The 25,225-nt window shown below is 43.3% G+C and overlaps 1 protein-coding gene across 5 annotated transcripts; it reads left to right on the top strand.

Annotated features, from left to right (window-relative positions):
* Nucleotides 1–5,256: 5,256 nt before the first annotated feature.
* Nucleotides 5,257–15,873, top strand: LOC109893015 (heterogeneous nuclear ribonucleoprotein H-like). 5 transcript variants are annotated; one of them, XM_020485994.2, is made up of 11 exons: nucleotides 5,257–5,431; nucleotides 6,569–6,677; nucleotides 6,761–6,916; nucleotides 7,039–7,182; nucleotides 8,562–8,700; nucleotides 9,657–9,844; nucleotides 10,662–10,768; nucleotides 10,881–11,016; nucleotides 11,165–11,245; nucleotides 11,388–11,483; nucleotides 15,245–15,873. In XM_020485994.2, exons 1-11 carry the CDS (start codon nucleotides 5,291–5,293, stop codon nucleotides 15,340–15,342), a joined length of 1,395 nt encoding a protein of 464 aa, XP_020341583.2. In that variant the 5' UTR covers nucleotides 5,257–5,290; the 3' UTR covers nucleotides 15,343–15,873. The 5 variants fall into 5 exon arrangements, with proteins under 5 accessions (XP_020341583.2, XP_020341582.2, XP_020341584.2 ...); XM_020485993.2 differs by having other exon boundaries at nucleotides 9,657–9,853; XM_020485995.2 differs by having other exon boundaries at nucleotides 9,657–9,853; nucleotides 15,241–15,349.
* The last annotated feature ends 9,352 nt before the right edge of the window (nucleotides 15,874–25,225 follow it).

The raw sequence follows: 25,225 nt of genomic DNA, 5'->3' as shown, positions 1-25,225 counted from the left end.
AGTGAAAGTTAACATTATGTTTTCGAATGACATCCCCAAGAGGTAAAATATATAGTGAAAACAATAGTGGTCCTAAAACGGAACCTTGAAGAACACCGAAATTTACAGTTGATTTCTCAGAGGACAAACCATTCACAAACTGGTATCTTTCGGACAGATAAGATCTAAACCAGGCCAGAACTTTTCCGTGTAGACCAATTTGGGTTTCCAATCTCTCCAAAAGAATGTAACGATTATCTAGGGCTCGAATCGGAATGGGTGACTGTAGGGGAACCAAAGGACAATCAGCTCTGGCCACAGAGCAGGTGTAGCCATGTGCTCTGGATTCCATGTAGGTCTTCGTCTGGACTGCAGAAGGTTGTCCAAACGAATCGCCATGCTGATGAGCTGGTCGAGTGACAGCTGTACCTCCTCCCGCAGTCCGCTACAGAACATGGTGACCATAGCTGACTCGTTCAATTCAGTGGAGGCCGCGATGGTCCGGTGGAGGCAGTCCTAGATCCATGGTGTAGTCGGAGTAGAAGCTCACACCACTCTCGGCCCTCCACAGGATGATCAAACACAGAGAGGAAGAGGGTGAAGCGCTCGTAAGCTGGGAAACGGGTCCCCCAGCACCCCAATCCTGGGCCCGTCCAGTCAGTGCCGAGATGACGGTGGCAACCCTGTCTCTCCCAGAGACAGCATTGGCGTAGCAAGCAAGGTAGCAGGTCGTATTGCATAAAGGAATCCCTTGCCTCTCGCTGACGCACCGTCAAAGCGTTCCAGGAGGGACAGGGTTATTCCACGGACCGGCTCAGATGGGACGGAGGCAGATAGTGGTGTGGGGACTGGTGCTGGAACCAGTGCTGGAGACTGGAGGGACTGTACATTCCCCTCCAAACGTAGGATGGTTGCCAGCACGCTGTCCATTGTGCTGATGCTGGACTGTCTCTACGATGGTCGACAGCTAAGTCATTCCTGCTGTCTCTGTTTTTGGAGGTCGGTTATTCTGTCACGTTGTCTAATGATTGGAGACAGCAGCAGGAATACGTAATAGGTGGTTTTATTTTCTCCACCAAAACAAAAGAACGAGGTGTAAAACTCTAAATAATACACAGGACGAGACCCGTAAAACAAGTGCACAATAACACGTGTCATGGACGTCGATACAATAGCACAGGTACACACAGGGCCAACGGACATGGTAACAATAGCCGACAAGGACAATGGAGAACAGAGGGCACATATATACATATACTAATCAGGGGGAATGGAAACCAGGTGTGCATAATGAGACAAGACAGTCCGGGGTTGGTGGTAATGAATCCAGTTCAGTGACGCCTAGAAGGCCAGTGACCTAGACCTCCGGAGCTGGTGAACTGAATGAGCAGCAGTACCGGGGGATCCATGACAAACATGTTGGATGCCAACTGCCGTTAAACTCCACAGAAAAAGAAGGTTGATTTGAAGCTTATGTGGAATGACTAGCTCATGTAGTCTAGGGGATGGAATGGAAGGTAAGAGGTTGGATGTTGTGATTTGGTGCTGCTAAAATTGCTTAAAGGGATACTTCAGGATTTTGACAATCTACTTCCCCAGAGTCAGATGAACTTGTCGATACCATTTTTATGTCTCTGCATGCAGTTTCAAGGAAGTTGCTAACTAGCGTTAGTGCAATGAGTGGATGTCTATGGTAACTGCTAGCATGCTAGTAGATACCATAGACTTCCAGTCATTGCACTAACGCTACGCTAGTCATTGCACTAACGCTATCTAGGCTAGGGGTTAGGGTGAAGTTTATGAGTTTATTACGGCTCAGGGTAAGACCCAGATGCAGACACAGGAGGCGGATAGTTCAAATCTCAGATATTCATTATAACACAGGGGGCAGGCAGAGGTTCATAACCAGGTCAGAGTCAGGCAGGTACCGGACAGCAGGCAGGGTCAGGACAGGCAGAAATGTCAGAACCGGGAACACTAGAAGCAAAACATAAGAACAGGAAACCGGTAAACACACTGGTACAACCTGACAAGACAAGATGAACAACAGACAACAGACAAACAGTAAACACAGGTAAAGATAAATAGGAGATAATGGGGAAAAATGGGAGACACCTGGTGGGGGTGGAGAGTGAAACATGTGAAACAAATCAGGGTGGGCTAGAGTTAGGCTAAAGGGTTAGGGTTCAAGTTAGGGTTCGGGGAAGGGTTAGCTAACATGCTAAGTTGTTGCAAAGTAACTACAAAGTTATAAGTAGTTGAAAAGTTGCTAATTATCTAAAATTCTACAGTTGTCAGTGATGAGATTCGAACTCGCAACCTTTGGGTTGCTAGACATATGCGTTATACACTGACCAACCATCCTCCTTTTGTTTTTTTGCCTTAAGTAATCCTCTGTCTTGTGTAACCATACGAAACATACGGCATATTACTAAATAGAGTGGCTCGGACTTACGTACAGAATAATACTGATAAGGGAATTTATATGTTGAAGGTAATGACTAAAGAATTCCACCCTAAACGTAATTATTAGATTATGTAAAATGTATTAAGAATAATTAGACTAAAGTCCAATAAGGTTTGGTCGAGACAAGTATGGAAGAGAAATGTGTGTGTGTGACTAAGATAACACGGAGGACAATTAAACTATCCATGACCTGACCTGGTTGGAACTTTGAAAAACTTACGACAGGAAAGAGACACTGTCAAAGTTTCTCTTATCTTGGGAGGGAGGGAACGGTATGGAACTGCCAGCTTTGTAGTGATAAACAAGGAATGTGAAATGTGGGGAAAGATACATCCCACCTACTGTTTGTGTGTCTGTGTGTGCGTGTAAGTAGGTGGGTGGGTAGGAGTTATAAAATGACATGTTTGTATTTTGGGTCTTCAGAGAGCTCTCTGAATAAATCTTACGGACCTTTTCCATAAGCTGAGTCTTTGCCTAATTATTATTAAACCCAGGGTCTTACAAACCTCAGAGATTGGTCATACCTTAAATAATTGTTAGTTATCATCATTGGGATTGAGAATTCTTGTGACAAATACGAAATGCTCTGAGACCAGGTTGCTCCCCTAGCAGTTGGTGCTTCCAGTTCTTGTTGCATGAATGGTTTGATTCTTCCAATAATCACTCTATTGCGGCATTGCCTTATCAGTTGTTAGTTGAATATTACATCTAGATATAGGCACTTATAACGCCTTGTACATTTCTTCAGATTAAGGCAGCAAAAGCTAACAGATCTCAACTGGTTGTAGCATGGAGCAGCTTACAGAATTGAATGACATCGGTAGCCGGTAGGGGAGGAAAGACGTTTCAACTTGTGATATTTACCTGTAAATGCTAACTAATTGGGTATTGAATGGGTATTCAAACCAGGTATTTAAAAAGTTTTGTTCAAAGTATTGGTTAAAACTTTGCGATGCGCAATTCAGTCATCACTTAGGGCCCCTAAAAGGCTAGAACCGGCTTCTCCTAACCTGCTACGAAAAGTCGCTTCTGCTGGTTGAAACTGGCAGACCTGCCCTAAGAACAGTCTTGGTTTCCACTAAGGCGATACAGCACAATCTTTGGGTTGGTAGTTACCATAGCCACAAAGTTATAAACCCTGTCTATTTAAAAATAAAATAAAAATTAACCTTTATTTAACTAGGCAAGTCAGTTAAGAACAAATTCTTATTTTCCATGACGGCCTAGGAACAGTGGGTTAACTGCCTGTTCAGGGGCAGAACGACAGATTTGTATCTTCTTAAAATGTGATTTTAAACTTAACTTAACTTTAACCCTAACCTTAACCATACTCAACCTTATGCGTAAACCCTAACCTTAAATTAAGAACAAATAGCACATTTTTGTTAACATACATTTTTACGATAGAGCCTAGCCAAGTTTGACCTTGGCTACGCTATCTAGTGGAAACCCCAATTAAATGGTTTGCATAAGCTATTCAACGCTCTTCCGCATTTAACTAAGTAGTGAGGAGAGGAATTTGAGAATACGTTTTTTTCTGTGTGGCCACTGCTCATGCTCTCAAAATGTCGGAGCCCAGAGAAGACGTGTTTCCGAGGTGAGCAGGACGATTATGAGATGGAGTTGGGAAGAAGAGGTCGAAGAGAATGAGGAAAGCAGAGCATGGATTTGAATTTGAGATAGATAAAAATGGAGATGGGGTGTCGAAGAAGATTGGTGTCAAGCGCCAACAGAGTGAGTAGTGCGCCAACAGAGTGAGTAGTGCGCCAACAGAGTGAGTAGTGCACCAGACTGAGTTCTGGAGGTGAAATGAAAGGGAATGAGGGCGAGTTAAGTCAGGTGGAATGTGTGGTGAAGAGCTCGGAACCGATGCCTGCCATCAATGGGCATGATAAAGAACAATCTGGTCAAGCAAGAGTGAGATTTTTGAAGAAAGTGGATCCTTACCTTTTGGCGGATCCATTTGTGGTTTCCGGGTGAGTGGGAAAGGAGTTGGGTGCAGTTGAGTGGGGAGGTGAAGCAATTGAAGTTGAAGATTGCTTTCCTTTTGGTGTGACAGACCTGGTGGTGAGTGTGGTGAAACCGAGGAGGCACTGTCAGTCCTTTTGAGTCAGCCTTTACCCGACAACGTTGTGTTAGGATATACTGTATCAGTTATCCCGTTAGAGCTTTTGTGCAGAGTCCACTGAGCTGTTTCAGGTGCACCGTTTATGTGCAGCAGTTCATAGGAGGGAGATTCCTAGATGAGGGAAGTGCGTAGGAGGGCATGGGATAGAGAATTGTGTTGTTTCAGTGGATAAAGTTGTGCTTGTCAACTGAAGGGGTGCCCATGTTGCTGGGGATCGGAAGCAGGTTGAGGTGGCTAGAGTAGTTGTGCAGAAGGTGTCGTATACTGAGGCAGTGAAGAAAGTAGAGGAGGATGGGTCAAGTATGAGGGATCATGAGAGGATCCATGTGAATAGTAGATCTGTGCCAGCACAGAGGGATAGGCCAATGAGTGATATATACTTCAATAAGGTTGGCTTCTTAGCGTTAATGGCAATGGTTATCAACTGTACCTCAGAAATGGAACGTAGATCTCTGGCAACTGCAGAGAAGTATTTTGGTATTTGAGATTTGACTTCATAAGAGTTACAGGGTGTGTTGGTGTCCAGTCCTCCCAGGCCATTGGAGCATTGGTGAAGGAGCAGATAAGGTCAAGGTAGTGGAATGTGGTAGTGGGTTTTTAATGAGTGTAGGGTTAGTTAGAAGTGTATTTTTGTATAATTGTTATTTTTTTCTCCTTTTCCCCTTTTGAATCACAAAGTCTGATGGATTTATATTATAGTCCAGCTGGGGGCGGTAATGCAAAATATTGGATGCCAACCCAAAAAAGAAGAAGGCTTTGCGTTTCCGGTGGTGCACGTCGCATGCGCAAAAGTGGAACGCAAGTCCAGACAGCAGCTATCGCCGAACACCCACTTAATCAGAAAAAAAGAAATCAAGGTATTTTCATTTTAGGTTGCATTATTTTAAAGATGAAATGTTAGCTAAGTTAATGCATTTGTAAGAATGTATGATTCAAGTATTTATACTTGAGTTTTCTAATTGTAGACTGACGTCGATTACTGGATAAGCCTTGAGGCCTGCGACGTGTTTGTCTGCGTGCCGATAGCATGCTTTGTCTAACTAGCCAGTAACGTGTTTAAGACTAGTAAAGAATGATTGCAAACTATTGTTGCTGGTTTCGTAAATTATGATTCAGGCACTTACATACTTGATAGTTTAGATAACATGCGTCCAAGAGAATAATATCAGAGGTTAACAACTGATAATATTAACTACCTAACTATACTCATTCATTAAAATGTTCGCGAGCCGCCTAGTTGCTTTTTTTTTTTTTTTAGGCCAGCCCATTAAAATAAAGAAATGTTACTGTTTAGTTAGCAACTCAAATGGCTATGCCCATTGATGAAAGTGTTGAATACATTGTTTCGATTTCTTAACGTAGTACCTAGTCTTTCCCAAATTAAATTGATTCAGATTCTGCGTTTTTCGATTTCTGCTTTGACGATATTGAGTGATGCGCGCTGGCTTTACCTCTAAAAGCCAAATCCCGGCAGGTGGCGATATTGAGTCGTTTTATCTTATCATCCGATGGTAATATTTTCAACCGGCTATTATCCCCAGTGGACCGGTTCGTACATAAAACATTCTCCATTCAGGCTGCAAATACAAGCATTTCGCAACACCCGCGAAAACATCTGCTAAACGTGTATGTGACAAATAAAATGTCATTTGAAATCCGTCGATTTCCTCATTTAACGCGATATAATGGTGAGAAGTCGGGGAAACGATGCATACTTTCTTTTCCACCACCATGCTACAGTGTCTATTGCTAGTTCAGGATGTTGTGTGTCACCATCTGCCGGCCTTTTGGCTACCCAGATGGTGTAGTCCTGACCCGTTTGCTGAACCACAGACTACCAAGGAGAACAAAGTCTGGCACTCTTGCCAGCTGGCCAATTTATATTTAGCTACTACCCTTAACTACATGGTCATCTGGCATATGGACATTTTCATTAAATATTAGCCCATCAAGATGTGACTGTATAGTAAGTAACTTGTCGATTCTGTCTCAAGGGGCTGACTGACCATAAACCAACCATGGCAGATGGAGAGGGATTTGTGGTGCGCATTCGTGGCCTTCCCTGGTCTTGCGCTGTGGATGAAGTGTCAAGATTTTTCTCTGGTAAGAACCTGGCTACTTATATTGTTAAATGTAAGGAAGTCTGACCTATTTTCAGGTGACTAAATTGGTATAAAATATTCCAGATTGTAAAGTTGCAAACAACGGCACAAGCATCCATTTCACCTACACTCGCGAGGGCAGGCCAAGCGGAGAGGCCTTCGTAGAGCTGGAGTCGGAGGACGACCTGAAGATTGCCGTCAAGAAAGACCGAGAGACCCTGGGTCACAGATATGTGGAAGGTATTAAGGTTTTGTCTCCCTGTTCCAGTAGTGACTTGTCTTTTAAGGTGATTGTGCCAACATCATGTTCTGGGAGAGGATTAGATGCCAAAGAATCCTCACATTCATTTTTTTTCCCTCAGTATTCAAATCGAACAATGTGGAGATGGACTGGGTCATGAAGCACACCGGTCCAAACTGCCCAGAGACTGAGGGGGATGGGCTTGTGCGGCTGCGTGGCCTTCCCTTCGGCTGTAGCAAGGAGGAGATTGTCCAGTTCTTCTCAGGTGTGTTTAGTTCCCTTTTTCCCTCCACTCTGATTAATTCTTAAGCCTCTGTCACATTAGGCAAAACAAACACAATTGAAATTGCATGCAACATCCAATCTTGCCATACGTCATGGTTTGATAAATTATTTGTTTATCCAACTATTTGGTAATTCTAACATTAGTGATATAGACCATGCTTGCTGTTCAATTTAGCTAGCTAGCCAAAATGTAGCCTATTTGCTAACCACGTTTTACCACGCTAGCTAGCTGACCAAGCTGGAAACGAGATTAGGTAGCTAGTGCAGTTCATGTTGGACAATTACATTTGAAACTGGACAAAACCGTTTGGATTCACTATTAAAATGGCATTTTATTGACTGCCAATCATTTGCGGATTGTAGCAGTACGAACACATTTTTATTTCATGCAATGCAACCAAGTTGCAGGCTGACACTGAGCAACACAGATGCATCTTGTTTTGCAAGCCACGTATAGTGCATCCGATTGCTTCATGTGACACATGCTTTAAGATAATCATCCTTAGTTGATCTCAACATGACTTTGAAAATACACTGCCTGTAGTTCAAGATTTGGCTGAAGGAAAATTCTAATCTCAAAGGTCTCTTGACATTGAATTGGCATCTGAACTCTTTGATATAAACATGATAGTCAAAAATACCTGAGACAGATTAGATTAAAGCTGGATAGTTCTGTTTTGGATTCATCTTAAAGTAACTGTCCAGTGAGAATATCACTTTTAAAGGCTTGTGTTCATTTTTTGTGGCCAAAGCATACATGTGTAAAAAAGAAAGAAGAAAAAAACAGCTTCAGGCCCGTGTATCAAACAGACCATTTTGTAAATGCTTGTGATTTCCTCGTATGTTTTTGGCCGAGACGTCGCTTTGGCTCACTGGCTGAGCTGGCCAATCAGGTGTTTACTTATTTGTATTGACCGGTATACACCCACACAATTTTGCTGTTGGTATGCCCACACCATTCATCACGAAATGTATTTATTTTTACGTAAAGGAAGGCTATTTCACTCGTATTGTAATTAATTATATATAACTGGAAACACTGGGCAGTTACTTTAAATTCAGACTGCCGTACATTCAGCAGTAGCATCACCCAAAACTGGTATAATAACTTAATATCTCCCTAATATTCTATGGATCCCTTCATTTCATTTATGTTCCCAGAATGAAGTACAAAAAAGTAAGTTAATGATCAAAATGGTGAGACCCATCTGGTTCGCTGTTCATGAGGCTTTTCTTTTTATAGGGTTCTCGTGTCTGATGTGTTTTCATTTTGTTGTTTTTAGCAGAAAAAGAGCAACAACACTGAATGGGCATGTCATTTAATGTCCCCCGCTGGGGTTATCTGTCCTTGGGTTGAAGGGTTGGAAATCGTGCCAAATGGGATAACATTGCCGGTGGACTTCCAGGGGAGGAGTACGGGGGAGGCCTTCGTGCAGTTTGCTTCACAGGATATAGCTGAAAAGGCTCTAAAGAAACACAAGGAAAGAATAGGGCACAGGTGGGGATGGATGGTTGGCTGGTTAAGCTGCTTTTCTTATGGTATTCATCTGTTGCCACAATCGTCTTCTGTCGTAATGACACATGTCAAGAACCTACACATTCAACAAGGACATTCATACATGTATCCATATGAGATCATCAACAATAGCCTCGTCGAATTCAGAGATTCGCTTATTTTTTGCCAAAAAATACTTTAGTGCTGAGTGATTGTCCTGGACTTTGTTTTGAGTTTTCGATTGACTTCCACTCAAGGTGGTCAGGAAACACCTTTGGTAGATAGAGAATTCACAATATTTCACTAAACTGGGTTGGATAAAAACACATGTTATTGATCTACACACCAATCCAATATGCTAATTTTGGATGTAATTTAAATGTGGCATCTCTTTTTTTTTTTTTTATAAAGAAAATGCACCTTTATATCATGGTGTCCCCCCCCTCTAGAAGTTAACATTTTTCACTCAGCACTAATCCACAGACCCTGATGTCACACAATGTGTAACTGAGACCCAGTCTTCCTTAGACCATGGATCCTTCAGTCACAAGGAAAGCTTTGGTCGTCTGGGGGTCAATGATGGCATTTCTACACTGACAAGTGTAATTTTCTATGGTTCATTCTGTTTTTTTTGTTGACCTCTCAGTGCTAGTTTATTTAAGAGATCAACAGGAAAATAACTTTAACGTTCCAGGGGCTATGTTTATCATTAACCCTAACAATTAAAGAAACATCGATGTTCGGTCAGTAAAAATGCATAGTTTCAGAGGCATCAATTAGCTTATAGATACTATGATTGACATGCATGGCTGTGAGCAACAGGGCGAACATGCTACAGACCTATGTCATTAGTACTGGCAGATATTTTTTGTTTTGCTCCATGTAAAGTATTCTCCTCAATAACCGTTAAACCTTTTGGGTCCAGGACCCTGGCCTAACGCTTGTCTGTGTGCCTGTAGGTATATTGAGATATTCAAGAGCAGCGACGCAGAGGTGCGGACAAATTACGATCCCCCACGCAAAACGATGGGTGGCATGCAGAGACCGGGCCCCTACGACAGGCCCGGTGGTGGTGGTGGCCGTGGCTACAATGGCATGAGCCGCGGAGGCTCCTTTGACAGGATGCGCCGTGGGGGCTACGGCGGAGGTGAGGCTGGTGAGAATAAAGGCTATGTGAGAATAAAGTGCTTTGTCCTTTCCATCTTTATCCTACACCTTTTTTTCTGGTTTCTGTTCTATCTTCTTTGGAAATCTCAGGTGAGTGGTGATGGGACATAACAGCAAGGGAAAACTGAAAATGTTTCTTGTGGAACGCTTTGGGTATTAGAATGCAAGGGTTTGAACCTGTTCAGGGAACAAGACCAGCATTCTTTTTCAAGGAGAAGAAACATAACCAGGAACGGAAGTGATCCATATTGTTCTGAAACAGAACTATTATTTTTTTTTAACTATAGGAACCAGTTAAAAACTAAATGTTAGCTTCGAGACATTTTTTCTAGTCCCACAACAAAATGCAACAAAGTGCCTATGCAAAGCCCTCACTCAAACTTAGTCCAGTGTTTGCCTGCAAGCTGAAAATGTTTGCCTGTGCTGGCTACCTGCCCCTCGCCCCTCCAAAGCATAGGCTACTGTACAAGCTTGATTCAGAACATGGGGAGAGATTTTTAATTAGTTTGAGATTAATGGGCGAACTTCAGTGCATGTTAAGTAAACAATGTTTTTAATTCTAGTACCGTTCTGCACACGCAGGCTGGCTCAACCAGTTCAGAACTTTATTTTGCTGGTTGGGAACGGGGGGGGGATTTTCGTTCTGTACAGAATGAAACGATTGAAAAATAATTTAGGTTCCAAACTCTGGGTGAAAGCATACTGGAGTTACTTTGAGTTTGTGTATTTCTAATGTTTTCGTGGGTGAAACTATTTGTAAGCTTTCTATCTCTGTCGACTTTCCTGATGACTTATAGGTTCCGATCGTTATGGCGATGGTGGTTCAAGTTTTCAGAGTACGACTGGACACTGTGTGCACATGAGGGGACTTCCTTACCGGGCAACAGAGACGGATGTCTACAGTGTGAGCACCAGAACTAGTTACATATTATACAGTCATCTGTTGCCAGTCACTGATGGAAAGGTGAACAATCACTGACTGGGAATGCTAATTGTCTCAATTTTCTCCCATGTAGTTTTTCTCGCCATTGAACCCAGTGCGTGTGCACATCGAGGTTGGTCCAGATGGAAGGATGACTGGAGAGGCTGATGTGGAGTTTGCCACACATGAGGATGCTGTGGCAGCTATGTCAAAGGATAAAGCCAACATGCGTGAGTCGGCTGTAATTTGATGTGTCATCGCCCTTTACATATTACTTTATTTACCCTTCCTGTCTGGACAGTTGCATCCTAAATCCATTGTTTTTTAATCCAATTAAGAAGTTTGATGTAACTCTGCCCTCTCGCTCTTCCTTATCAGAGCACCGTTATGTTGAGTTGTTCCTCAACTCAACAGCAGGGGGCAGTAATGGAGGCTATGGTGGCCAGATGAGTGCTGTGGGTGAGTATTTTCAGTTGGGGATAGATGAAGGTATAAAAGTGGATATTCTGGGCCAACGGGGGTAGAGTTCTTTGTGCAGACTTTGGCATTAATTGGACAAACACCATATTGTTATTTTATTTGAGAGTTCTATTTTCCACAGCCAACCAATCTTCCTATGGAGGCAGCCAGCAGATGAGCGCTGGTTACACGGGTGGTTACAGCAGCCAGTCCAGCATGGGGGGGTACAATGATTACAGTAAGTGTCAGCTCTCTGCTGCCTGTCACAGGAGGGTTGTTACTAGGGCTGTTGCGGTGACCTTATTACTGTCACACCGGCGGTCACGTGTCATGACCACAGTCAAATTCCATGTGACCGTTTAGTCACGGTAACTAGGCTTCTCCAAGCTCTGCTGCTGCTGCTGGTCATTAGTAGCCTACCAAACTCGTTAACTGCCTGGTACTCGGCCCTCTATTGTCCTGCTAATCACTCTGACATCAATGCAAATGTTTTCAATAACATGTGCAACATTTCTATAGGCTATGTAATTACGTGAGTACAGTTTTGATAGCCTCTATGCTAGGCCTATTTATCAACTTATCTAATATTAAGCACATTGCTTTACGACAGGATTATAGCCTACCTGGCTGGTATGAAAATGAACCACAGAAAAAGCGTCCTCCATTCACAATTAAGTGCATACATTACATGTATGTATTTTTTCCATGCCCCTGTTCCTGACAGGAGCATGATAATGATCCATCCTAAATCAGAACTAATTTCACACTTATAGTCTTTGGCAGCATATGTAAATATAACACAAAATTAAGAATAGGCTTTTGTCACCCATCACACTATCACTTTTAAATGATGTGCACTTAGGCAAACACCTCGTGCCTTTTTTGTGCTTTTTTTTTCTTCAAATCAGTCACATGAATCATGTAGTCTCGTCCGTAGGCCTGTATGTTTGTACAAGGTTTGTTTCGAAACCTAAAGTGGCCAAATAACTAATTAAATGAAGCACATTAATCCGCTTGAGCCCAGCTGGCATACATACGCAGCATGTGAGTTTCAAGTTGGGGAAGAACTATTTCACCATAAAAACATGTACCTTTATAAGAAAGCATTACATGCATAGTTGCATCTGCGGTCACTTTTTAAGTGTTTTCCCGCTAATTGATTGCTTTTTGGAACATTCGTGCTTACAGCCTACTGCCGTGTTCGTATTGCTGGCTTATGTGAAGAAATTGCGTAATAGTTTATCAACATTTTAAGCTAAATGTTCTGATCTGTTGCGTCAGCATCATTGCTTTTAAAAGTAAATTTTTTTAATATGATTGGTTGTATTAAATGGGGATCTATTGCATCCCACAACGGTCCCAGAGCATGTTTGGAATATTTATTTATTGCACAGAAGGATAAGTTAACCAGTGGTATACAGTACATTCAGACCCCTTTACTTCTTCCACATTTTGTTGCGTCACAGCTTTATTCTAAAGTGTTTTCCTCATCAGTCTACACACAATACCCCATAATGACAAACCATTAACATTTGTAGACATTTCTGTAAATGTTATGAAATAAAAAAACAAATCACATTTACATAAGTATTCACACTTGACTCAGTACTTTGTTGAATCAGCTTTGGCAATGATTACAGCTTCGAGTCTTCTTGGGTATGACGCTACAAGCTTAGAACACCTGTATTTGGGGAGTTTCTCCTATTCTTCTCTGCAGATCCTCTCGAGCTCTGTCAGGTTGGATGGGGAGGGGAGTGTTGCTGCACAGCTATTTGCAGTTTTTTTGGTACCCACCCACAGATCTGTTCCTCGACACAATCTTCATAGTACAAAAGTTGACCTAAAGTGCACTTGGGAAGTATTCAGACCCCTTATCCACACAAGTATTAAGACCTTTTGCTGTGAGGCTCGAAATTGTACTTCATTAATCGTCCTTGACGTTTGTTCAACTTATTTGGAGTCCACGTGTGGTAAATTCCTTTTGATTGGACGTGATTTTGAAACTCACACCTGTTTTATGTAAGGTCCATAGTTGATGGTGCATGTCTGAGCAAAAACCAAGCCATTAGGTTGAAGGAATAGTACTTAGAGCTCCGAGGCAAGATTTTGTTGAACAAGTCAACACATTTCTGCTGCATTGAAAGTCCCCAAGAACACAGTGGCCCCATCAACCACCAACACCCACCCTAGAGCTGGCCGCCTGGCCATACTGAGTAATCAATGGAGAAGGGCCTTGGTCAGAGAGGTGACACAGAACCCAATGGTCACTGACAGTGCTCCAGAGTTCCTTTGTGGAGATGGCTGTCCTTGTAGAAGGTTCTCCCATCTCTGCAGCACTCCACCTATCAGGCGTTTATGGTGGAGTGGCCAGACAGATGCCATTCCTCAGTAAAAGACACATGACAGTCTGCTTGGAGTTTGCCAAAAGGCACCTAAAGGACTCTGACCACGAGAAATGATATTCTCTGGCTGATGAAACCAAGATTGAACTCTTTGGCCTGGAAGCCAAGCGTCGCATTTGGAGGATAACTGGCACCATCCCTACGGTGAAGCGCAGTGGCAGCATCATGCTGTGGGGATGTTCAGCAGCAGGGACTGGGAGACTAGTCAGAATCGATGGAAAGATGAACAGCAAAATACAGAGATCCTTGATGAAACCCTACTCCAGAGCACTCAGGACCTCAGACTGGGAAGAAGTTAACCCTTCCAACAGGACAATGACTCAAAGCACAGCCAAGTCAACGCAGGGGTGGCTTCGGGACAAGTCTCAATGTCCTTGAGTGGCCCAGCCAGAGCCTGGACTAGAACCCGATCGAACATCTCTGGAGAGACCGGAAAATAGCTGTACAGCGACGCTCCCCATCCAACCTGACAGAGCTTGAGGATCTGCAGAGAAGAATGGGAGAAACTGTCCAAATACAGGTGTGCCATGCTTGTAGCGTCATACCCAAGAAGACATGAGGATGTAATTTCTGCCAAAGGTGCTTAAACAAAGTACTGAGTAAAGGGTCTGAATACTTTTGTAAATGTGATTGGTTTATTTTTTTTCATTTGCACAGGTCTAAACCTGTTTTTGTCTAGTCATTATGAGGTATTGTGTGTAGATTTTAGAGTAAGGCTGTAATGGAACAAAATGTAGAAAAGGACGTGTGCGCACTTTCTGGGGAATCATTTGGTGAAAATATCCTATTTTATTCAGCGACGTTCAATTGTTTTCTAAATACTATAAAATAATGCCACTGAATTCTAAGCATATCTTTTCTGCTAAATTAGCTAGTGTAGCCCACAGCCATATCAGGCTGTCAAGAGTGTTTAATGTTCTACTAGATCACATCTTTAGACCTGTCTAAAATGTGTTTGCGATGGTGTAGGCCATATTAAGTGGATTTGTTAAACTTTGAAACAAAAAATATTTCTTAGCCTACATGCCAGTGACGCAGACCATTGCATGAAAGCCAGGAGATGCAAAATTATTTTTTGTTAATTAACGGTCAATTACCGTGAGACCAGCTGTTAGTGCTTGACAGTCTCCGGTTGACAGAATTTAATGACTGCCACAGCCCTAGTTAACATTATTAAGCCCTATTATTTTAATTTTTTAAACTCCATATCAGATGAGAATAACTCTTGGCCTGACAGTTCAATATTTGCATCTCTTACCAAAATATATCGCTAGGAAAGTGGAGACATCGTCATAGAACGCCTTCGTTATTGAGACGGTGTCACGTTTGCTAGCAAAGAGTTTTGCGGAGACTAAATAACTTTAAATAATTGTTTTGCCCTATGTTTAACCAAGATTAGCTAGCCAGCTAAAATTGTTTACATTTTGTTAGCAAAATAGTGTAGAAGACATTTGCTATCTACAGTAGCGCCGCTGTGTCAAAATGTCTCAATGACGTGTCTGCTATCTTGTTTACATTTTACCATTGTTGCATAGTTTGTTTTTGGAGAAGGTAAGCCTGCAACGGTCCTAATGTGGATATTTCTTTCTCCTGTTAGGTAATCAGAGCGGGATGAGCAGCAGTTACTATGGCAGCAGCCGTGGCTCCATGGGCATGAATGGCAGCATGAGCATGGGAGCCGGGTGGGGCATGTAGGAGATCCAGGGGGTTCTTCGCTGTTGGCGAAATTATTTTTCGAGATGGTTACAGATTTTGTACAGATTGGAGTGGTATAGCTCTAATGTATGAAAGCTGGGGGGAAGACGTTTTTACCCCGGCCTTTCTTAACCTTGTCATTGGAGCCCGTATGTTATGTTTTTGGTTTTGTGAATGAGACAGCGCAGGGTGAAGGATTTTGGTTCCACCCTTGTTATACCTGTAGTTCAACTCTGAATGACTGGATGCTGTTTGTGAAGCCACGTGTCCTTTTGTAAATATGGTAATCATGACTGCTTGTAATGACTCCTCGTGAGTCTGCAAAAATGTTCTGCTCCTTTTTCATGGTTCCTATAAACTTAGTTAGAGCCAGAGGGATTTTTATAATGTTAAAAGGGCATGTTGAATTTGCTTTTTATAAACAGGATATTATTTTTGGTTGCTGTTTTAAACCTTGTAATAGATGTCTCATCCCCGCTCACTGTTTTGATTCTGCTAATGGGCATCATTAATAAACATTTATTCACAGATTTTTATTTTTTGTCTCATTCTTATAAAGCAATATATTTTGGGGCACATTATAGTGGTGTAGGATTAAACAACATGGAACAGTTTCCCAGGTGCAGCTAAAGGAGAGTACTGTAATAAAGTATTCTCAATTGCAGAAAAACACTGCCATCCCTATATGCCCCATTCTAGCACTGGGCGGCACTTTCTTCGGTTGTTGCGCTTTGTAGGCTAATCCATTCCAGGGGCCCCTATGGTCTAGTTATGGTGTTATCTTAAGCAATGTTGAGGAGTTTAGAAGCACCATTCAGTAGTGAAAGGTGCATACCACCTCACACCTGTAAGAACCTCGAGCTCAGAGCGTTGTAGAAAACCTAGCCACGGCCTACAGAATGCGCACTAGTATTTGTGCCAACCTGTTAATGTGCCTGCCTTGCTTTTCAGTAATCACATCCTGGTCCATGTTTTTTGATAATATTCTATCAACTTCTATCCTCACACATTTAAAGTCTTCAAATGTTTTTAGTTTTTTTTTGACTCCGTCATGACTATTAGGTCTACTGTAAAGGATTCCTTTATAGGATAATGCAGCGAATTATCTCATGACAGTGGTGTCTCCATATTGTCAGAAGTAAAATTTTAATGTCCATCATTGACTTGGCCAATATGATACTGTACATGACCAAGTATGTGGATAACTGCTCGTTGAACATCTCTTTCCAAATTCTTGGGCATTAATTTGGAGTTGGTTACCACTTTGCTTCTAGAACAGCCTCCATTCTTCTGGGAAGGCTTTCCACTAGATGTTCTAACATTGCTGCAGGGACTTGCTTCTATTCAACCACGAGCGTTAGTGAGGTAGGGCGATTGGGCCTGGCTCGCAGTTATTCACCTGTCAGCAACTGGTGTGGCTGAAACTAATTTCAAGGGCAGTCCACATACTTTTGTATATGTAGTGTATATGCCATGAAATTCATACTTTACAGTTTAGGCTCTGCCTCTGTTATTGAAACGTGTGGCCATGAATCATTGGGTGGTAACATCCGTAGGGTTATTGCGCCACTGGGGAATGAACAGTTCTTTTCCCAAATTCTGTGCCAAGCACTGTGATAAAGGTGTCGCTGCTTCTCTAATGGACATACCTGACCTATATGGTGCTGTGGAAGTGAGTTAAGGTTTATGGCGCATTGAGTTTATTTTCAGTAGCTCAAAAATAAACAGCAATGAACATATCGATTTGTGCTTTTTATTTTCCATAGATCAGGTGAGTGAGTTGGGACTGTTACAATGTTGCAGCGGTCTGTTTATCTTGGGGGTAGGTTATATTATATAGCCCCGCCTATAGTTATAACAACGTATAGGCGAATCATGGGTGTACAGTCATGGCCTAAAGTTTTGAGAATGACACAAATACTAATTTCCACAAAGTTTGCTGCTTCAGTTTCTAGATATTTTTGTCAGATGTTACTTTGGAATACTGAAGTATAATTACAAGCAGTTCATACGTGTCAAGGGCTTTTATTGACAATTACATTAAGTTGATGCAAAGAGTCAATATTTGCATTGTTGACCCTTCTTTTTCGAGACCTCTGCAATCCGCCCTGGCATGCTGTCAATTAACTCTGGGCCACGCCTGACTGATGGCAGCCCATTCTTGCATAATTAATGCATGGAGTTTGTCAAAATTTGTGGGGTTTTGTTTGTCCACCCGCCTCTTGAGGATTGACCACAAGTTCTCAATGGGATTAAGGTCTGGGGAGTTTCCTGGCCATGGACCCAAAATATCGATGTTTTGTTCCCCGAGCCACTTAGTTATAATTTTGCCTTATGGCAAGGTGCTCCATCATGCTGGAAAAGGCATTGTTCGTCACCAAACTGTTCCTGGATGGTTGGGAGAAGTTGCTCTCGGAGGATGTGTTGGTACCATTTTTTATTCATGGCTGTGTTCTTTGTCAAAATTGTGAGTGAGCCCACTCTCTTGACTGAGAAGCGACCCCACACATGAATGGTCTCAGGATGCTTTACTGTTGGTATGACACAGGACTGATGGTATCGCTCACCTTGTCTTCTCCGGACAAGCTTTTTTCCGGATGCTCCAAACAGTTGGAAAGGGGATTCATCAGAGAAAATGACTTTAGCCCAGTCCTCAGCAGTCCAATCCCTGCACCTTTTGCAGAATATCAGTCTGTCCCTGATGTTTTTCCTAGAGAGAAGTGGCTTCTTTGCTGCCCTTCTTGACACCAGGCCATCCTCCAAAAGTCTTCACCTCACTGTGCGTGCAGATGCACTCACATCTGCCTGCTGCCATTCCTGAGCAAGCTCTGTACTGGTGGTGCCCCGATCCCGCAGCTGAATCAGCTTTAGGAGACGGTCCTGGCGCTTGCTGGACTTTCTTGGGCGCCCTGAAGCCTTCTTCACAACAATTGAACCGCTCTCCTTGAAGTTCTTGATGATCTGATAAATGTTTGATTTAGGCGCAATCTTACTGGCAGCAATATCCTTGCCTGTGAAGCCCTTTTTGTGCAATGCAATGATGACGGCACGTGTTTCCTAGCAGGTAACCATGGTTGACAGAGGAAGAACAATGATTCCAAGCACCACCCTCCTTTTGAAGCTTCCAGTCTGTTATTCGAACTCAATCAGCATGACAGAGTGATCTCCAGCCTTCCTCACACCTGTGCTAATGAGAGAATCACTGACATGATGTCAGCTGGTCCTTTTGTGGCAGGGCTGAAATGCAGTGGAATGTTTATTGGGGATTCAGTTCATTTGCATGGCAAGGAGGGACTTTGCAATTCATCTGATCACTCTTCATAACATTCTGGAGTATATGCAAATTGCCACCATACACACTGAGGCAGCAGACTTTGTGAAAATGTATATCTGTCATTCTCAAAATGTTTGTCCACTACTGTATACTCTAGGAATATATGATTATTATAAACATAACATGATTGTAAAATAGGTGTATATTCTAGTATTAAAATGTAAATTAACTGGAGTCAGAGCATATGTTTCCTCTGACTATTTTTGCTGTCACTCGGGAGGGATTACCTTGTGTGGCTGCGTTCAAACTTATTCCCGAATAGTATTCAAATAAATGTGTGTCTCCAGTGTCTTTCAGGCTATCCAGTGGTGCCTCTGTCAATGCCATTGACGGGCACGAAGGTAAGTCCCTGCCCAGATATCTGTGGACAGTCTCCTCCACAATGATAACAAAATAACAGACGAACGGGTGGAATATGACAGGGAGGACGAATACTATTATGAACATGGTGAAGATGACCATCTGTCTGGGGATTATGAAATGCACTTTCCAAGAGGTACAGTAGGTTACCACAGTTTATAAATACTGTACGTATTCATCAGCCTCTCTGAAACTGGAAACTGTTTGCAAAGATTCACATAGTTTAGTAGTAAACCTATTTACAATGTAAATGGACCATATACAACTGAGTATACCAAGCAAAAAGAACACCTTTCTAATATTGAGTTGCACCCCCCCCCCCCTTCTCTCAGAACAGCCTCCATTTTTCAGGGCACGGACTCTAGGTGTCGATAGCTTTCCACAAGTTGGCTGGATGAACTTTGGTCTGAGGACCATTCTTGATACACCTACTACCATACCCTGTTCAAAGGCGCATACATGTTTTTGTCTTGCCCGTTCACCCTCTGAATGGCACACATACACAATCCATGTCTCAATTGTCTCAAGGCTTAAAAATCCTTCTTTAGCCTGTCTCCTCCAGCTCATCTACACTGAGTGAAGGGGATTTAACAAGTGGCATCAATAAGGGATCATAGATTTACCTGGTCAGTCTATGTTATGGAAAGAGCAGGTGTTCTTAATGTTTTGTATACTCAGTGTATATTATATTGTATAAATACATTGTACTTTACTTTCCTCTCCCGCTCATCTCCAGTGGCATTTTCCACCAAACTGAAAGTTCTGCCCGTGGCTCCCTTCACAGACAGGAGAAGGGAGGGCAAGAGAAAGGGCAATGGTAAGAAGAGGAACCACTGTCAGAGGAAATATAAGGACTACTGCATTCATGGGGTCTGACAATACCTGAGAGAACTACGAGAGCCATCATGCATGTGAGCCCCATCCCCTCATTTAGCACATTATATGTATTTTGTTAGACACCCATCATTGCATCTGTGTGTGCGCAGGGGTGTAGGAGTGATTCTGACATTGGGGGTTGACGCATTTTGCTCCTCGGGTCTCGGTGTATGCCCCCAAACTTTTAAATGCTCATTTCTAGTACCTTTTGAGAAAAGGGTATAGACAAATAACTTAGAAATGGGCAAATGTACACTGCTAAGGGGGGGGGGGGGGGTCTTGCAGAGGCGCACTTGCTCTGATACAGTCCAAGCAGTCTTAGGGCCATGGCCATTCATACTGTACTGAATACCAGTGTGACTGATAATGTGGATATATTCAATTAAACAACCACTTTGTACTCTTTTTCTGCTGCTGCATAATACATTTCCTCGTATTTTTCTCAATTCCCCTGTAAGGTTCTTACTACTGCTGCTCTACATACTGTATGGTTTGAAACGTAACATAATATTTTCAACTTATAGTTATTATACTGTAATAATAATCAGCAACAGACATAGTTAATAAAAACTGTTTCAATAAAAAAGTAGGCATGAAAGGTCAAACTGAAATGAATCAATCTCCCAGCTACACAATTATCAAAAATAAAATATAATCACGGCTATCACGATCGTCGTAGTGAGGAGACCAAGATGTGAATACATCTTTTTAATGAAAGACGAAAAAACACGAAGTACACTAAACAAACAAAATAACAAGACTAACGTGATCGCTATCAAAACTGAGTGTAAACATGCAACATCACATAGACAATAACCCACGAAATACCCAAAGAAGATGGCTGCCTAAATATGGTTCCCAATCAGAGACAACGATAAACAGCTGCCTCTAATTGAGAACCAATCTAGGCAACCATAGACATACATAAACACCTAGATGGTAAACAAGCCCATAAACCTACAAAACCCTTAGACAGTACAAAAACACATACATCACCCATGTCACACCCTGACCTAACCAAAATATATAAAGAAATCAAAGAACACTCAGGTCAGGGCGTGACAGTACCCCCCCACAAAGGTGCAGACTCCGGCCGCAAAAACCTAATCTAAAAGGGAGGGTTCGGGTGGGCCTCTTTCACTGCGGCGGCTCGGGTGCGGGACGTGGACCCTGCTCTATCTCAGTCTTAGTCCACTTAGGTGGCGCCTCAGGAGCGGGGACCCTCGCAGCGGGCCCTGGACTGAAGATCATCGCAGAGAGCGCCACTGGACGGAAAGGCACCTCTGGACTGAGGAGCGACTCTGGCGGCTCCGGACAGGAGGGCGACTCTAGCATTGCTGTTACGGCTCTGGCAGCTCCTGGTTGGCTGGCGGCTCAGGATAGACGGGAGACTCTGGCGGCTCAGGACAGACGGGAGACTCTGGCGGCTCCGGACAGACGGGAGACTCTGGCGGCTCCGGACAGACGGGAGACTCTGGCGGCTCCGGACAGACGGGAGACTCTGGCGGCTCCGGACAGACGGGAGACTCTGGCGGCTCCGGACAGACGGGAGACTCTGGCGGCTCCGGACAGACGGGAGACTCTGGCGGCTCCGGACAGACGGGAGACTCTGGCGGCTCCGGACAGACGGGAGACTCTGGCGGCTCCGGACAGACGGGAGACTCTGGCGGCTCCGGACAGACGGGAGACTCTGGCGCATGGAGGTGGCACTGGATAGACCGGACCATGTAGGCGCACTGGAGCTCTTGAGCACTGAGCATTCCCAACCTTACCTGGTTGAATGCTCCCGGTAGCCAGGCCAGTGCGGCGAGGTGGAATAGCCCGCACGGGGCTGTGCTGGCGAACCGGGGACACCATCCGTAAGGCTGGTGCCATGTATGCCGGCCCGAGGAGACGCACTGGAGACCAGATGCGTAAAGCCGGCTTCATGGCACCTGGCTCGATGCCCACTCTAGCCCAGCCATTACGAGGAGCTGGAATGTACCGCACCGGGCTATGCACACACACTGGAGAGACTGTGCGCTCCACCGCATAACACGGTGCCTGCCCGGTCCCTCTCTCTCTCCGGTAAGCACAGGAAGTTGGCGCAGGTCTCCTACCCCCCCAATACATTTTTGGGGCTGCCTCTCGGGCTTCCATCCACGCTGCCGTGCTGCCTCCTCATTCCGGCGTCTCTCTGCTTTCGCTGCCTCCAGCTCTGCTTTGGGGCGGCGATATTCCCCTGGCTGTGCCCAGGGTCCTTCGCCGTCCAGAATCTCCTCCCAAGTCCATGAGTCCTGCGTGCTTTGCCGCTGCTGCTGCTGCTGGCCGTTACCACGCTGCTTGGGCCATTGTTGGTGGGTTATTCTGTCACGCTCGTCGTAGTGAGGAGACCAAAGCGCAGCGTGATGTGAATACATCTTTTTAATGAAAGACGAAAAAACACAAAGTACACTAAATAAACAAAATAACAAGACGACCGTGACCGCTATCAAAACTGAGTGCAAACATGCAACATCACATAGACAATAACCCACGAAATACCCAAAGAAGATGGCTGCCTAAATATGGTTCCCAATCAGAGACAACGATAAACAGCTGCCTCTAATTGAGAACCAATCTATGCAACCATAGACATACATAAACACCTAGATGGTAAACAACCACATAAACCTACAAAACCCCTAGACAGTACAAAACACATACATCACCCATGTCACACCCTGACCTAACCAAAACATATAAAGAAAGCAAAGAATACTCAGGTCAGGGCGTGACAACGGCTGCCTCTCTCCTGCATGAAGTTATCACATGCAATAAACCCTCTAGACCAGGGATGGGCAACTTTGATGGGGTGGGGCCACAAAAAATTCTGAACTCATCATGAGGGACCGCTCTTGGCTCTTGTGGTCTGTATAATGACATCCATACCTACTCATGCAGTCAGAGCAAAACATTTTAGCGGCCCCCTCTCTTGACAGCGGAGTAAAAAATAAATTAATACTGCAATATGTTACTTTTTGGGTCATTCTCATTGAAAGCAAGTATAAAAAGCGGTAGATCTGTTCTATGTGTGCTATTTCTATGCTGCCTGTGCTTAAAGAAAGAAATCCACCCAAAAATGAACTTTTGTTATTTGTTTAATTTGTTCATTGTTGGCATAATCCCTATTTTTTTTGCTCGTCAGCGATCATGTTTTCAAGATATGTAATGTTCAAAATACAGAAATCATCCCTGTATGATGCAAAACGCAGCATAATATGATGCAAAATACATCATAAGGGTATCCTTTCTGTATCTGACAGTCATGACCATTGTAATGGCCATCAGGTCAGTGTGCCTCAGTGCCTGTTTCTGTCTTTGAGAAGGTTTGAGATGTTTCAGGATCACCAACTCTGTGCACCTGTCCTGTCCACAAATGGCACATATTTACAGTATTTATCCATAGTTATATCAGGTATCATAAGCAAGGTGAATACAACTTTGACAATGAGGAGAAGGTCAAACTGAAGGCCGATGCACATCCCTGAAAATCTGGTGACAGAGTGTCTTTCAATTACACAATGATAATGGCTTGATAGACTTTACGTCAGGGGTGTCAAACTTATTTTGCCCCAGGGGCCGTGAATCAAATCAAATCAAATGTTATTGATCACATACACATATTTAACAGATGCTATTGTGGGTGTAGCGAAATGATTATGTTCCTAGCTCCAAATGTGCAGTAATATCTAACAACACAAGCAAATCTAAAAATTAAAATAATGGAATTAATACAAATAAAGAAAATCTGGTTTTTAGACATTTTACAAATAAAAACTGATATCACGTTTACTTAAGTATTCAGACCCTTTACTCAGTACTTTGTTGAAGCACCTTTGGTAGTGATTACAGCATCAAGTCTTCTTGGGTATGACGCTACAAGCTTGGCACATCTGTATTTGGGGAGTTTCTCCCATTCTTCTCTGCAGATCCTCTCCTACTGCAGCCCTCATCCTCCACAAACAACACCTGTTCTGCCAGTCACATTCTGTTAAAGGTCCCCAAAGCACACACATCCCTGTGTCGCTATTCTTTTCAGTTCACTGCAGCTAGCGACTGGAACGAGCTGCAAAAAACACTCAAATTGGACAGTTTTATCTCCATCTCTTCATTCAAAGACTCAATGATGGACACTCTTACTGACAGTTGTGGCTGTGAAGAGGGCAGGACAATGCCTGTTCACCCTCAGGAGACTGAAAAGAATCGGCATGGGTCCTCAGATCTACAGAGGGTAGTGCGTACGGCCCAGTACATCACTGGGGCCAAGCTTCCTGCCATCCAGGACCTCTATACCAGGCAGTGGCAGAGGAAAGCCCTAAAAATTGCCAAAGACTCCAGCCACCCTAGTCATAGACTGTTCTCTCTACTACTGCACGGCAAGCAGTACCAGTGCACCAAGTCTAGGTCCAAAAGGCTTCTAAACAGCTTGAACTCCCTAGCCATAAGACTACTGAACAGTTTATCAAATGGCTACCTGTACTAGCTGCTGTAGCTGCTGCTACACTCTGTTTATTATCTATGCATAGTCACTTTACCTCTACCTACATGTACAGTCAAAAGTTTGGACACACCTACTCATTCAATGGTTTTTCTTTATGTTTACTATTTTCTACATTGTCGAATAATAGTGAAGACATCAAAACTATGAAATAACACATATGGAAGAAGTAACCAAAAAAGTTTTAAACAAATCCAAATATTATTTATATTTGAGATTCTTCAAAGTAGCCACCCTTTGTCTTGGAGACAGCTTTGCACACTCTTGGCATTCTCTCAACCAGCTTTACCTGGAATGCTTTTCCAATAATCTTGAAAGAGTTCCCACATATACTGAGCACTTGTTGGCTGCTTTTCCTTCACTCTGCCATCTCTTTTTCTACAATGTAGAAAATAGTAAAACTAAAGAAAAACCCTTGAATGAGTAGGTGTGTACAAACTTTTGACTGGTACTGTACATAGTAACTCGACTAACCTGTGCCTCCGCACATTGACTCTGTACCGGTACCCCCTGTATATAGCCTCGTTACTGTTATTTTGTTGTTGCTCTTTAGTTATTTGTTATTTTTCACACACATTCGTCAATGTAAGGCCTACACCTATTGTATTTGACGCATGTGACAAATAACATTTGAAGAGAACACAGTGGCTTCCATCATTCTTAAATGAAATGAATGGAATTTGGATCAACCAAGACTCTTCCTAGAGCTGTCCACACAGCCAAACTGAGCAATCGGGGGAGAAGAGCCTTGGTCAGGGAGGTACCCAATAACCTGATGGTCACTCTGACAGGGC

This window comes from Oncorhynchus kisutch, linkage group LG6 (genome assembly GCF_002021735.2).
Source record: "Oncorhynchus kisutch isolate 150728-3 linkage group LG6, Okis_V2, whole genome shotgun sequence".
Taxonomy (NCBI): domain Eukaryota; kingdom Metazoa; phylum Chordata; class Actinopteri; order Salmoniformes; family Salmonidae; genus Oncorhynchus; species Oncorhynchus kisutch.
The sequence above is the reverse complement of the archived record's forward strand: the minus strand, read 5'-3'. Positions and strand labels throughout refer to the sequence as shown.

Bases quoted from the DNA above. Each gene is read 5' to 3' on its own strand.
- LOC109893015 (XM_020485993.2), top strand. From the start codon at position 5,291: ATGCAAAATATTGGATGCCAACCCAAAAAAGAAGAAGGCTTTGCGTTT. The intron at 6,917-7,038 runs GTATTAAGGTTT...TTTTTCCCTCAG, and splicing joins GGGTCACAGATATGTGGAAG to TATTCAAATCGAACAATGTG. The intron at 7,183-8,561 runs GTGTGTTTAGTT...CTTGGGTTGAAG, and splicing joins GATTGTCCAGTTCTTCTCAG to GGTTGGAAATCGTGCCAAAT.